Raw genomic sequence first — 13,268 nt, 5'->3', positions numbered from 1 at the left:
CAGGACATCTGACAGATGGGAAAACTGAGGTAGGTCTTAGGCAGGTGCTCAAGTGGGAGGATGGGTCCTGGGATGGCGAGAACTCAGGTGTCCTGTTTCCCAGCCCACTGCCCTTGTCCTCTGCAAAACATTTTCACCCAAGCTGTGAGGCAGGGCAGGCTGGGGACCCCTGGGTGAAGTGTAAGGAAGCAGACCCAGATGGGTAGCCACTGGTCCTCAGTCACACAGCAGCAGGTTGAGCTCCTGATCCCCAGCAGGCCCCCTCCATCTGCACATCCATCGCTGGAATGTAGCAGGTGCTGGGCTAGGAACTAATAACATAGGTTCATCCCCCCAACCCCAACGCCCCCAAGAAGGAGAAGACAGACAAGTTTCTCCACCAGGAGCTAACTGGGACTGACAAGGGGAATTCGAGAAATCAGTGCTGTTGTTTCCTGTCCCGGTTCTGTCACTACCTGGAGAACATCTCTTCCTTCCAGGGGCGTCAGTCTGAGGCCCCTTAGAGCTGTCCCTTCTGGTCAACCTTCTGTCAGGACTGGGGTCTGAGCAGTGCGGACTCAGGGTGTCGTGCTTGAGGGTCCGCATGGACAGAAATCCCAGCTACGTGACTTCCCCTGTAAATCCTTCCTGGGGAATGAGTGAGCTGGGTGGGCCAAAGAGGGCAGGCCAAGATGGGCTTAGATGCTCAAAGTACTGGAATCTGACTGCCCAGCGGCGGGGGTGGGTGGGGGCTGGGCTGAGGAGTGGGGGCAGAAATGGGATCAGGAATCAGAGGCCCATCTACCCTACAGCCCCAGCCCTAACCCTGAGAGGGTGACTCACCCTCCACCCCAGCTCCAAGACCAAAGAAAAACAACCTCAGAGAGAAGGGCCAGTGACTCTAGTGCCTGGACAGACAGGACAAGCTGGTGTCAAGGAAGCCTCTGCCCCTGCCTCTCTAGCGTGCCATCCCTGGCCAGCTGTGCCCCCTGCAGCCACCTTGTGAGACTTTTGCTTCCTGTTGGACCTTCCTTCCAGGCCCATGGCTGCCCACCAAACACCCAAGCTCAGGTGTCATTCATACCCACAGGTAGATGTCTGCAAACATATTCACAGCCACACAGCCCCAGGCCCAGCACCTGGGGACAGGATCACAGGCAGACTCAGACATAGCCCTCACACAGCTATGGACTTGAGGCTCACTCTCCTCCTTACAAGCACAATCAGGCCATGGCCGTGAGCACTGATATTCACGCACAAAGACATCTGTGGGGCTTTCCCCACACTGTCATGAAGGCATGCGCGTGCACGTCCACACACACACACACACACACACACACACACACAGACACACACTCTCACTTGCCCAGTCATGAACACAGTCAAGCCCAGCGTCACAAGCAGACACAGGCTCTGACCTTTACACGGGCAAAGATACTTCTAGACTTCTCTCTGTCTTTTACACACGTACATACACACATCACAGCATCAGCCACTTGCTAACACTTGTGTGCAGAGACACAGCACAACCTGTCATGGGCCATGGATTCCCCAACACACCCACATGATTTCATATCCACAGTAGCCCAGTTGCAGGCACAAACACTTTTGCACATAGAGACACGCTGGTGTATAGAAAACACCTCTTAGGGTCATAGACCCAGAACACACACACACACACACACACACACACACCTCTCTCCTCGGCTTAGACAAAGCAGCATTCCTGTCCCCTACCAAATTCCCAAACAAGCCATGTGTCTAGCATTATGTTAGGGCCAATGTCTTGACCTTCCAGGTTTCCCCAGCGTTTCTTCCTATTGGGCAATCCCTATCTAGATGGTCCCCAAGATACCATTTCACACCAGAATCTCCACCAACTGGAAGAGTGCCCTCTTCTAGTTCATAGGGCCGGAGAGACTGGTCGCTCTTCCTCAGTCCCTGCCACCTATGGGCCGCCAAACCTTTCCTTCCCACCCTCCCCCAACCCACCAGAGTCTCTGCGAAGGCAAGGCAAAAAACGGCATGGTCTTGGCCCGGGAATGGGAAGAGGGTCAGGAATGGCCAGGTGAGGCTTGACTGGTGTTGGCAGCAGCCTTTCCCTAGACTGGCCGAACCTTCTTCCTGAAGTCCCTGGCTGCCCTGGCCACCCCATCGACTTCTTTATGTGCTGAAAGCCTCAGGTTAGCCCAGCCCCCCGGAAAAGTGTGGGTTGGGCAGAAGAAAGACTTCCCCTTGGCTGGCTGTCCTGGGAGCAACTCCTAGCACCCTCTAAAGAGAGACCCTTGGCCATGTCCCCACCCTCTCTCCCAGGGGCCCCAAACACCCAGACACAAATGCTGCCATCCCCAAACAACTGGAAGACTCGGGGTGTGGCCCCCAAGTCTCGCTGTCTCTGCTCCTCCTACCCTGGGCTCTGGATTGGCGAAAGGCAGGGAGTCTGGGGACCTGCAGGCGGTACCGCACCATGGTGGCACTTCTCTCTGACTTTCACCCCGGGGGCCACAGCCCACTTCTCACTCACAGATCCCAAATTCTTCCTCCTCACCTCCCACCCCCAGGCCGAGGCTCTCCTACGTCCAGAAGGGGAAGATTCTTTAATTAAAGTTTTCCGGAATGTAGGGGGCTGGAGACTGGGGAGAGGCGGGGTGTAATTTAGAGAACTGGTTTCAGTGTCTTCCCCTCTGGCTCCTGGGACCTGCGGAGGGTGGGAGAGCGGCAATGGGGCCGCTCGGAAAACAAGGGGACTCCTGGAGCTGGGGCTCCCAAAGGGATGTTTATTCCTCACCCAGGCCCCCCAGACACGCGCAGCCCCCCAAGCACTGCTCCCGGCTTCCCAGCCTTATTTACTAAAATGTCTTTTGTATCCGCATTTCTCAGGGACGGAATTCTCCCTTCCCTCTCCCTTTCTCCTCGGTCCTCGGTTTTCCAAAAGGAACAAATGTGACATGGAGAATTGGATTTTTGGTCAAAGAACAACAAGCCTACCCCTCCCAGACAACACATTTTCAAGGAACGACCCCCTTTTGCCAGGGTGGACAAGCAAGAAATGAATAAAATCCGAATTCAATGGCATCCTGGATCAGCAAATACCATATTCACTTCAGAGGCTCAAGATGAATCTAGAGCGGTGGGGAGAATCTGATGAAATCCCCCCACCCACTCCCCTGCCCTGGGAGGAGCCCTGAAGCCTTTGGGGTCTGAAATAGGAAGGCAAAGGGGGGTTATTGTGGGGAATCTCTTGATGGAGGCGCCGGCAGAGGTGGGGTGGCAGTGAAGGAACAGGATGGTTTTGCCCATGAAGACCCTAAAATGGAGAAGAGGAGTGGCTGGGCCCCAGGGACAGTGCTGGATTTCCAGAAACCCAACTGCAAGCAAATGGGGGCTCTTAGGGGACCTCTGGATTGGGACGGGCAGAGGGTTAGGATCTAAGAATAAGAAACCTTCTGAGATGGGAAAAGTCCTCCAGCCCCTGCAGCAGGGAGCAGGGAAAATGGTGATTATCAGAGGAGCCAGGAGTTGGATTCTGAAGGCGACACCAGCAGAAAATCCAGGAGGGGTGGGCGGGTGGGGAGCTGGAGGGAGGCGAGGAGAGGAGCCCCAGCCCCGCAGCGGCCCACCCCCAGCCGGCGCCCCCACCTTCCCCGGACGCAGCGGAGAAACCGGGCCGCAGGCAGACAAGAGGCGAGTCTTACCACCAAATTGGGTAGCCAGCGAGGACCCTGGTGCCACCGAGCAGGAGGCCGAGGAGCAGCCCGAGCAGGTGGGGCTCCATTAGAAGCGGCGCCGAGGAGGAAGTTTGCCCGCGACCATGAAGAGGGGGAGCGACGCCCCCAATAGTTGGAACAAAGTCCACTTGAGATTGGAAATGACTTTCGGGCTTGTCAGAAGCGCACCTCCACCCGCAGCCGCCCCCCTCCCGAGCCCAGCGCGGAGCAGCCGGGTTTGAGGATGTCAGCGAGCAGCCAATCAGCGCCCGCGGCCTAAGGTAAGAGATGAGTCTGTAGTTCAGCCTGTCAATCACGCGCCCCTCCCGCCCGGCCCACAACTCGGGCTCCGGGAAGGGCATCGCCCAGCAAACTTGGGCAAAGCCCGCGCCCCGGACGCCGCGGGGCTTCGGGGGGACGCGGTGGGCCGGACCCTCTGCTACCGCCACGGCCCCCCGCTGGCCAGGGTTAGGGCGCTGGGGCTTTGACCCGGGCGTTCGCGTGGAGAGGGCTTGGCGTGGGCATGAACGGGTGGCTCCTTTGCTGGCGGGGACCGTGACCCGTTGGGACGTGGGCCCGCGAGGAATCGAGGGTAGAAAGCACAGGGATGTTTCCAGAAGCCCCGCTCGGGCAGGTCAGGATCAGAGGGTGGGGGAACGCACCCCCTCCCAGCTTCCAGCCTCCCGAGTCCGCCCGCTCTCCGGCCTCTCGTCCTGGCCGCGGGAGGTCACTTCCCGGGTGTCCGAGGAACGTGCGGAAAAGTCCGCGGAGGCTCGAAGGTCTGGCTGCGGGCGGCGCCGGGGGACGGAGCCGAGTGTCATTTGAGTCTTTTGTCAGGGATCAGATCGATATCGGGACCTCCCGCTGCCTTTGCATTTCCTGCAACTGACACCAGCGGCCAGTCGCATTTCCTGCTCTCGGAGTCGGGTCACTTTCTCCTCCTTGAGGGGTTCAGGCCCGACCTCCGGCCCGGGTCGGAGGCGTGACCCACAGCCTCATTGGGATTCTCGGTTGGACCATCAGGGACCGGTGAAACGCGCAGCTCTGGCCGAGGGCGGCCCAGGTCCTTGGAGGACCTTGCTGCCCTCCGGAGCGCCCCTCACTGCCCGACTGTCCCGCCTGAGGCCCCGGTTCTACTGATAGGGAGCTCCAGCCTGGGGTTTGGCGTAAAGGCCCTTGCCCTGTGCAGACACCAAATGCCTCCAGATACCCACCCCTCCCCACAGGAAAGGAGTCCTTCCAGGCCCCCTTCGGGCTTACTTCCTCTCCTCTCCCTCTCCAGAGCGAGCAATTAGGGTCTCAGCCCCGGGTGGTATTGACATCGTGGTCAGGTTTTGGGGACTCACGACAGGTCACCTGGGTGCCTTTCCCTAGGCCCCCTCCAGGCCACCTGAGGCACCAGGACTCTGCGCAGCCCCGGTCTGGGGTGAAGGAAGCACTGCCGGTGGGGAGCAGGGACCGCTGTGTAGGGAACTGTGGCAGAAAAGGCAGAGAATGAGCCGACCCAGTCCCACAGAGGCCTAGAACGGCGGGCGTTCCACGAGGTGGGGGCCACGGCTGAAGGAAGTCTCACGCCAGGGGGCCAGACATTCCTGGCCTTTGATCTGAGCCCCCCGTACCCACAGCTCCAACCTGCTGCCCCTTCTGGTCGGCGAGCCCTCTCCGCACGCGGCTGCTGCCGGCACAGGGAGCGCGGGGAAATGGCCTCGGGGGCACCAAGGGTCGGGAGAGCCGCCTGGGCTTGTCATGGCTCCTGCTGCGTTCCTAGCCCATTGCTGGACTGGAGGGGGTGGGAGGGGAGGTTGAAAGAGAGGAAGGAAGGGGAGGAAAAGGAGAAACCGAGAGGAGGAGAGAGAGAGGGGCTCAGAGATGAGAGAAACGCTGAGACAGAAACCAAGAAAAGGCTGGGGGGGAGGCTGAGCCACCGCTGTGAGGAAGAAAGGGGCAGGGGTGAGGCGGAGAGGACCAAGGAGCTGCAAGGCAAAGAAAAATCGTGGACCTGACCAGGAGTGGTGAACCTGTGGGGGCTGCAGAGATGGGGATCCCTAGAGATGCTCCTCATGGCTGGGCTGATTCTGGGGCGCCCTGTTTCTGATTCACCTGGAAAGAGGGTTACCACTGCCATGAACGCAGAGCCTCAGGACCAAGGCTCTGGGAGTGGAGAGCTTTCCACATACATCCCTCTTGGATAGAGGCCTGCTAGGTCCTACCTGGAGTCCTGTCCCACCCACAGGGCTCCCAGGTGGCTTTGTAATCAGAGCTGCCTGCTGGAGTCCTGCCCAAGGGCTTGGGAGTTCCAGAGCCCCATGACAGCAGTGCTGAGCGCTGGGGAGGGCTACCTTCCCTGGCCACTCAGATACCACTGTGGATGCAGTGTGGTGGGACGACAGGGCCTGGACTTGATGGCTTCTTGGGGTCATTACTGGGCCTCAAGACTCCACAGGTGCCAACCCTGTGAGGTGGGAGCAAAAGATCCGGGGCTGTTGGTGGGAGTGTGTGTTGGCTGAGATATGCCCAGCCAGCATCCTGGATGCTGTGAGCAAGACCATCATTCCCTGAGGGGCCATGTGTACCTGAATGCCTCCTCCAGGCAGCCTGGAGCACTCAGAGACGCAGGTCATGTGCATCAGGCGGGAAACAAGTGGGTTGAAGGGTGGAATCCAGGAGCTGGCCATGTGCACCTGGGAAGTGACAGAGGAGAGGACTGGAACCTACCAGCGGCCCTGCGAGGCCCCTAGAGAATGGAGGTGTGTGGGGGGATTTCCCCCACTTGAAAGCTCCTCAGAGGAGGGGAGCCTGAGCCCCTTCCTTTCCGCCAGGTGTCCTTCCTTCAACACAGGTTTAATTTCCTTCCTCCTGCACACCTTGCGCTGCCGCCGGCGGAAACGCAGGAATGGTTTCTGTCAGGGGAGGGCGGGCGCCCTTGACCACACATCACAGATAGAAACACCCTCTCTCTAACAGGTACCCCAAGCCCCAGGGTGGTTTCACTTGGTGGAGAAAGGGTTAAATTCACTCCAAGACCACGAAGGGTGGGCAGGGTGGAGGCATCAGCCAGTGGACTAGGAGGCCATCGCCCTGAAAGGAAGGGTGGTCTCTTGGAAGAGGGCAGAAGAGGCAGCAAGGGCCAGGGACCTGGGGACATGGAGTGGCATGGGGGAAGCACTTTTTGTTGTGTGTGTGAATGTGTGGGACCTTAGACCTGGGAGGGAGACCCCAGCCCCAGCCCAACCCCTCTCTCTAGCTGGCTGGGAGGTTCCTTTTGATGTGCACTCCCCCGGGGCTCAGAGTTCGCCGCTATGTATTCAATGAGGCTCCACTGGACCCCCTGCGGAGGCACCGTGTAGACAAAGAATCCGGCGGCCAGGCCCCCGCCCGCCCTCATGGGGCTACCCGTCTGTCGCGGGGAGGGAGGGGGAAATCTCCGATCCAGGCACTGTGCGATTCATTTTTGCTTGAAACAGGTCTTGGGGCTGCCAGGCGGGAGTCGGGAGCCGGACCAACCTGGGGGGATAAAGGGAGAGGCGAAGCCGTTGCAGCGGGGAAGCAGGCGGGGAAGTGCGAAGGGCCGAAGCCCCTAACACCACAGGGCTTATGGAGGAACAGTGCGAAGGGAGCACATACGGGGCTCCAAGGCCTCTGACCTGGAGAGGAGGGCGTTTAACTTTCTCCTAGGAGCTGTAGGAACCGCAGAGCGGTTTTAGGCGAGCTCCCTAGAGGCCACTGGAAGGCTGGACAGCAGAGACTGGAAGCAGGAAGGCCCTAGCGTGGGTGGTGGGCGCAGGAGTAAATCGGATTTCTTTCCACTGCCCAGCTCAGTTTGTTGGCATAGAGTCTGCATCCTGGAAATGCAGGAAGCCCCTGACCTGCATCGAGTAAGCGCATAGCAGGTAAGCACCAGATGTTAATCTAACACACAAAGGAGCGCAGGTGCACGCGGAGGTGGGCTCAGAGCCCAGCGGCGCGGGCGCGCCCCCTGGCGGCAGTGCTGATAGCAAGGCGGGAGGTCAGCAGGGGAGGAGGGGATCCCGCCTGGTCCCACTCCACTTACTGCGGGCCCGGCATCCTCAATTGTTGCTGGTGAGCAGCCCGGATTTCGGAGGATCTTGGTTACGTAGGTGCCCTCCTGAGTGAATGCCCTTAATCTACCTCGCAATCCCGGAGCTTAGCGGGGGATAAGGGGTGCATGGCTTCAGGCTCCCCTCTCCTCTCCAGACAGGCGGAGAGCGAGCGGGCCCAGGTGATGCCGGTCCGGGGCTCACTGGGGCACCGCCAGATCCACCCTGCGGATGCCTCCCTCTTCCGCTGACATATGGGAGGCTGCCAGTGGCAGGCCGATATCACCAGTTCTTCCTGGATCCCGAGATCACAGGGGCCGCTGTGGCACGTGAGAGGTTCTCCCTGTGGCAGTAGTTCCTCCTGTCTTAGATCTAGCTCCCCAGGGCATTTAGTTTTATGTATTTATATATATAATAAATATATATATTATATATATTTTTATATATAATATATATTTTATATATAGAGAGAGGTGGAGTTTCATTCTTGTTGCCCAGGCTGTAGTGCGATGGCGCGGTCTCAACTCACTGCAACCTCTGCATCCCAGGTTCAAGCGATTCTCCTGCCTCAGCGTCCCAAGCAGCTGGGATTACATGTGCCCACCACCACGCCTGACTAATTTTTTGTATTTTTAATAGAGACAGGGTTTCACCATGTTGGCCAGGCTGGTCTCGAACTCCTGACCTATATTTTTAAGACAGAGTCTCACAGTGTCGCCCAGGCTGGAGTGCAGTGGTGCAGTCTCGGCTCACTGCAACCTTCACCTCCCCATATTCATGTGATTCTCCTGCCTCCACCACTCAAGTAGCTGGGATTACAAGCATGCACCACCATACCCAGCTAATTTGTGTTTTTTTGGTAGAGACAGGGTTTTGCCATGTTAGCCAAGCTGGTCTTGAACACCTGACCTCAAGTGACCCACCCATCTTGGTCTCCCAAAGTGCTGGGATTACAGGTGCAAGCCACCACGCCCAGCCTCCCCAAAGCATTTTGGAAAGCGATTTGGGGTGAAAGTCCTTTAGAAGGGAGGGAATGGGGTGGGGTGGGGCACTGGCTGGTTGCCTGTGATCTCTGAGCCCCCCGGCTTCAGTTGTGGAGTGGAGATAACACTTTCCACCTTGTAGGGAGCTGTCAGCGTTAAATGAGAATGGTGCCGACGGAATGCCAGACCGCGGATGGCGAATACAAAATATTGGGTTTCTTTCTTCTCTTGAGGCAAGGAATAAGCCTCTCTCTCTCAGGTCTCTCCTCCTGCCCCAGTCAGTGTCCGCCAAGCAGTCCCCCTTCAGGCGCCCAGGAGCCTTCTCCAGAAGGATTTATCCAGGATAATGTTATCTGACGTCCCCTTCCAAGACCCACTTCAAAATATCCACTTCAGAGAGGCCCCTCCAGACCCCTTGCCACTCCCTAGCCCTGTCCTGTTAGACCTCTTATTCAGCTTTATTTTCCAGCATAGCCCTGACACTGATGTGATTAATATGTGATTACACATATTATTTTTTTTTGAGACGGTGTCTTGCTCTGTCGCTCAGGCTGGCGTGCACTGCCGTGATCTTGGCTCGCTGCAACATCCACCTCCTGGGTTCAAGTGATTCTCTTGTCTCAGCTTCCCAAGTAGCTGGGATTACAGGCGCCCGCCACCATGCCTGGCTAATTTTTGTATTTTTAGTAGAGACAGTGTTTCACCATGTTGGCCAGGCTGGTCTTGAACTCCTGACCTCAGGTGGTCCGCCCGCCTTGGCTTCCCAAAGTGCTGGGATTACAGGCATAAGCCCCCATGCCTGGCTGATTATACATACTACATAGCAGACATATCTGTTCAGTTGCTTGCATATGTTATCCGTCTCCAACTGTAAAATCTCCACAACGAAACTCCCTCCACAAGACTGCTGAACCCCCAGTGGTGCAGGGTCCAGCACTTAGCAGCCCCTTGAAAACACTGTTGAAGATGGGCCCAGAGGAGAGGGAGCAGGCAGGGCTGAGGTGTCCGATAGAAGAGCCACTGACTCAGGTCCGGGCTCCCTGTGGCCCCTCAGGGTCCTCAGTGCCCCTATCTTGAGTGGCCCTGGCCCCTACAACTCCAACCCACCCCAGCTACCCTGCTCTGTCACTTGGTTCCTGGGTCCCTTTCACAGGACCCTGTGCTGCCTCCAGTGGGATGAGATTAAGGGTGGGCAGCCTGTTGGGAAGTCACTGCCACATGGGGGCATCCGGGGCTTGGTGGCCCCTCGTGCTGCCCCTCCAGCTGTGTGCCACACCTCTTTCTCCTTCCCTTTCTTTCTCCTCTTCAGCCTCCCTCCGTGCCCCTTTATTCTGCCATTGCCTCATAACCCTGAGCCCCATCCCTGGACATGGCTGGCCTGCCCGAGGCTTTTGGGGCTCTAACCCAAGGCCAGCTCCTGGCATGGGTGTGATCCTGCCTGAGGAGTTAGAGCCAGACCTCTGTGTGCGGCTGCCACGGTTTCTCTCAGTCACCTGGAACTACAGCTCCTGAGTTTTCCTTCCGCTCCCCTGTGTACGGGACATAAGCAGGCAGGAAAGGGGAGGGAGCCCTGGTTGCAACCCAAGAGGGGCTTGGAGCCATCTTTGGTCTCTTCTGTCTCCAACCTTAGTCATGATGGGCCCCCACCTTCCGCCTGAGCTCTGAGGGCGGAAAGTGTCTGTATTTCTCATCACACACGTTGACTGCATGCCTGCTGTGGACAAGGCTCCACGAGGAACGGGACTACCCTCAATAAGCCTGCCTTCTTCCTTATAACCCAGCTCCGGCTGATGCACACAGTAGGTGCTCTGTGAATTTCACCTGGTCCATTTCTTCAACACATCTTCATGGAGCAACTCTGTGCGCAGCTGCCCCTTGGCAGCTGAGCACTGATGAGCAAAAGCAGTCCCGGTTTTGGCCTGCAAGGAACTTGCCATCTGCTGGGGACAGTCATTCATCAGAGGACCAAATACGTAAATGTTTCCTTAAAAAACAAAACCAGGCCGGGCGTGGTGGCTCATGCCTATAATCCCAGCACTTTGGGAGGCCGAGGTGGGTGGATCACCTGAGGTCAGGGGTTTGAAACCAGCCTGGCCAACGTGGCAAAATCCTGTCTCTACTAAAAATACAAAATTAGCTGGGCATGGTGGCGCACACCTGTAATCCCAGCTACTTGGGAGGCTGAGGCGGGAGAATCACTTGAACCCAGGAGGCAGAGGTTGCAGTGAGCCGAGATCGTGCCATTGCACTCCAGCCTCGGCAACAAGAGCTAAACTGTCTCAAGAAAACAAAACTAAACTAAACAAAACAGAGGTGTGGAAGTTCTTTCCATCTCAGGGGTCTTGCGGGGAAGACTTTTGTGGGGGCACATTAGGGAAATAGAATAGAACAGGCCTGTTAATATCCTTGGAGATGGTGAAGAAATTTCTAGTGAAGTCCTGGTTTGCACCTTCCAGAACTCTGCCAACTAACAACCTTCTCCACAGACCAATATGGCCAGTAGCTGTCATTGCTGGGACCTCGGGGTGGCCAGCTATGAGCCCTGAGTCCTGGGAGCCTAATCACATGGATGGAGGCCCAGTGGGCTGGGGATGGGGTCACAGCTGCCTCACTGGCAAGGGCCTAGCCACAGCTGGCACAGATGTGGGAGGGCCCTTGGGCAAACCAGGGACATCTGCCTGGCATTGCCCACATCCCAGCAGGACCCACCTCTTACGCACCTTTGTCTTGGCTTCCAGGTAAGGCCTGAATGGGGATTCAAATGTCTGACTGGGAAATCCTCTCTGAGTGGTTGCCTTAGAGCCCAGATCTACCACAACCCCAGTGAATCCCAGCTCTGCCTCTTACTATGTGACACTGAGCATATTATGTAACCTCCCTGTACCTGCTTCATCAACTGCAAAATGGGTATAATAATACTTGTCTCAAAAGACAATTGCCTATTCAGCGGAGTGATAGCTGCTGTGTTTGAAATGGTACCTGGGACATGTAAAATGATCGGTGAGCATCCACTCACTCCCTCTGTGGCAATCAGCTGCTTTTTTTTTTTTTTTTTTTTTTTTTTTGAGACGAAGTCTCGCTCTATCACCCAGGCTGGAGTGATCTTGTCTCACTGCAACCTCTGCCTCCTGGGTTCAAGTGATTCTGCTGCCTCAGTCCTCCTAGCTGGGACTACAGATGCAAGCTACCACGCCTGGCTAATTTTTGTAGTTTTAGTAGAGACAGAATTTCACCGTGTTGGCCAGGCTGGTCTTGAACTCCCGACCTCAAATGATCCGCCCACCTCAGCCTCCCAGAGTGTTGGGATTACAGGCATAAGCCACCGTGCCCAGCCTCAGCTGCTGTTTTTGAACTTCTGGAAGACAGGCTTCTGTTTCGATTTAGTGTAGCTCACACTGCTGGTGGTCCCTTCCTCCAGGATGGCAGAGGCCCCCAGTTTGTTCTGGTCTTTACTCCTCGCCTACCTTGTTCAGAGAAATCCTGACTGATCTAAGTCAATCATGTGGACCCATTCTGCTTGCCAGGGATTGGCCTAAACTGGGTATGAGCCTGAGGGAGGTCTGCTGAAGCGTGCAAGAAGGCTTCTGGGAAGAGTTTTTGGGGCTCTTAAAATGACACACAGTAAGAAATACCTTTTCCCTGCTTTTGGACATTGTTGTTTCGGGTTGGGATACCTGGAGCTGCAGCAGACATTCTGTGACTATGAGGAAAGCTGCCTGAAGATGAAGCTGACCGGCAGAGGAAGGCAGAGCAAAGAGAGAGAAATAAACTTCATCTCTGACACCATTGCTGAGACACTAACTGCCTTCAGAGGAGTCCTGCTTTGGAACTTCTTGTGATATGACCTAATATATTTTCCTTGTTTGTTAGCCCACTTGAGGCTGTTACTTGTCAAAGGCCTCCTAATTATCTGTATCATCCTCATCCATCATGTCTAGTGTAGGGTAGTTGGATTAAATGTGGAGACTGACTTACAAGGTGAGTTGCTTTTATATAAGGATGGATGAGTGTTAGGATTTCTTTTTCTTTTCTTTTCTCTTTTTTTGAGACAGAAATTTCTTTTTTTTTCTTTACTCTTTTTTTCTCTTTTCCTTTCTCTCTTTTTTTTTTTTTTTGGATTTCTTTTTCTTTTCTCTTTTTTAGAGACAGAAATTTCTTTCTTTCTTTTTTTTTTTTTTTTTTTTTTTTGAGGCAGAGTCTTGCTCTGTCTCCCAGGCTGGAGTGCAGTGGTGCAATCTCGGCTCACTGCAAGCTCTGTGCCCCGGGTTCACACCATTCTCCTGCCTCAGCCTCCCGAGTAGCTGGGACTATAGGCACCCACCACCACGCCCAGCTGATTTTTTGTATTTTTAGTAGAGACGGGGTTTCACCATGTTAGCCAGGATGGTCTCGATCTGCTGACCTCATGATCCGCCCACCTCGGCCTATCCCGAAGTGCTAGAATTACAGGCGTGAGCCACCGGCCTGGCTGACAGAAATTTCTTTTTATTTTCTTTTCTCTTTTCCTTTCTCTCTCTCTCTTCTTTTTTTTTTTTTTTTTT

The 13,268-nt window shown here is 55.8% G+C and overlaps 1 protein-coding gene across 1 annotated transcript in view; it reads right to left on the bottom strand.

Moving 5' to 3' along the window:
* WNT3 (Wnt family member 3) overlaps nucleotides 1-3,881 on the bottom strand; it is a 54,444-nt gene extending 50,563 nt beyond the window's left edge. Inside the window, exon 1 of the mRNA XM_055257828.2 lies at nucleotides 3,675-3,881. Within this exon, the coding sequence (XP_055113803.1) occupies nucleotides 3,675-3,754 (80 nt within the window). The 5' untranslated portion in view covers nucleotides 3,755-3,881. The remainder of the gene's footprint in view (nucleotides 1-3,674) is intronic.
* Between the last annotated feature and the right edge of the window lie 9,387 nt (nucleotides 3,882-13,268).

The sequence above is a fragment of the Symphalangus syndactylus genome, chromosome 20 (assembly GCF_028878055.3).
Source record: "Symphalangus syndactylus isolate Jambi chromosome 20, NHGRI_mSymSyn1-v2.1_pri, whole genome shotgun sequence".
Classification (NCBI taxonomy): Eukaryota; Metazoa; Chordata; class Mammalia; order Primates; family Hylobatidae; genus Symphalangus; species Symphalangus syndactylus.
This window is presented reverse-complemented; position numbering and strand designations above follow the sequence as displayed.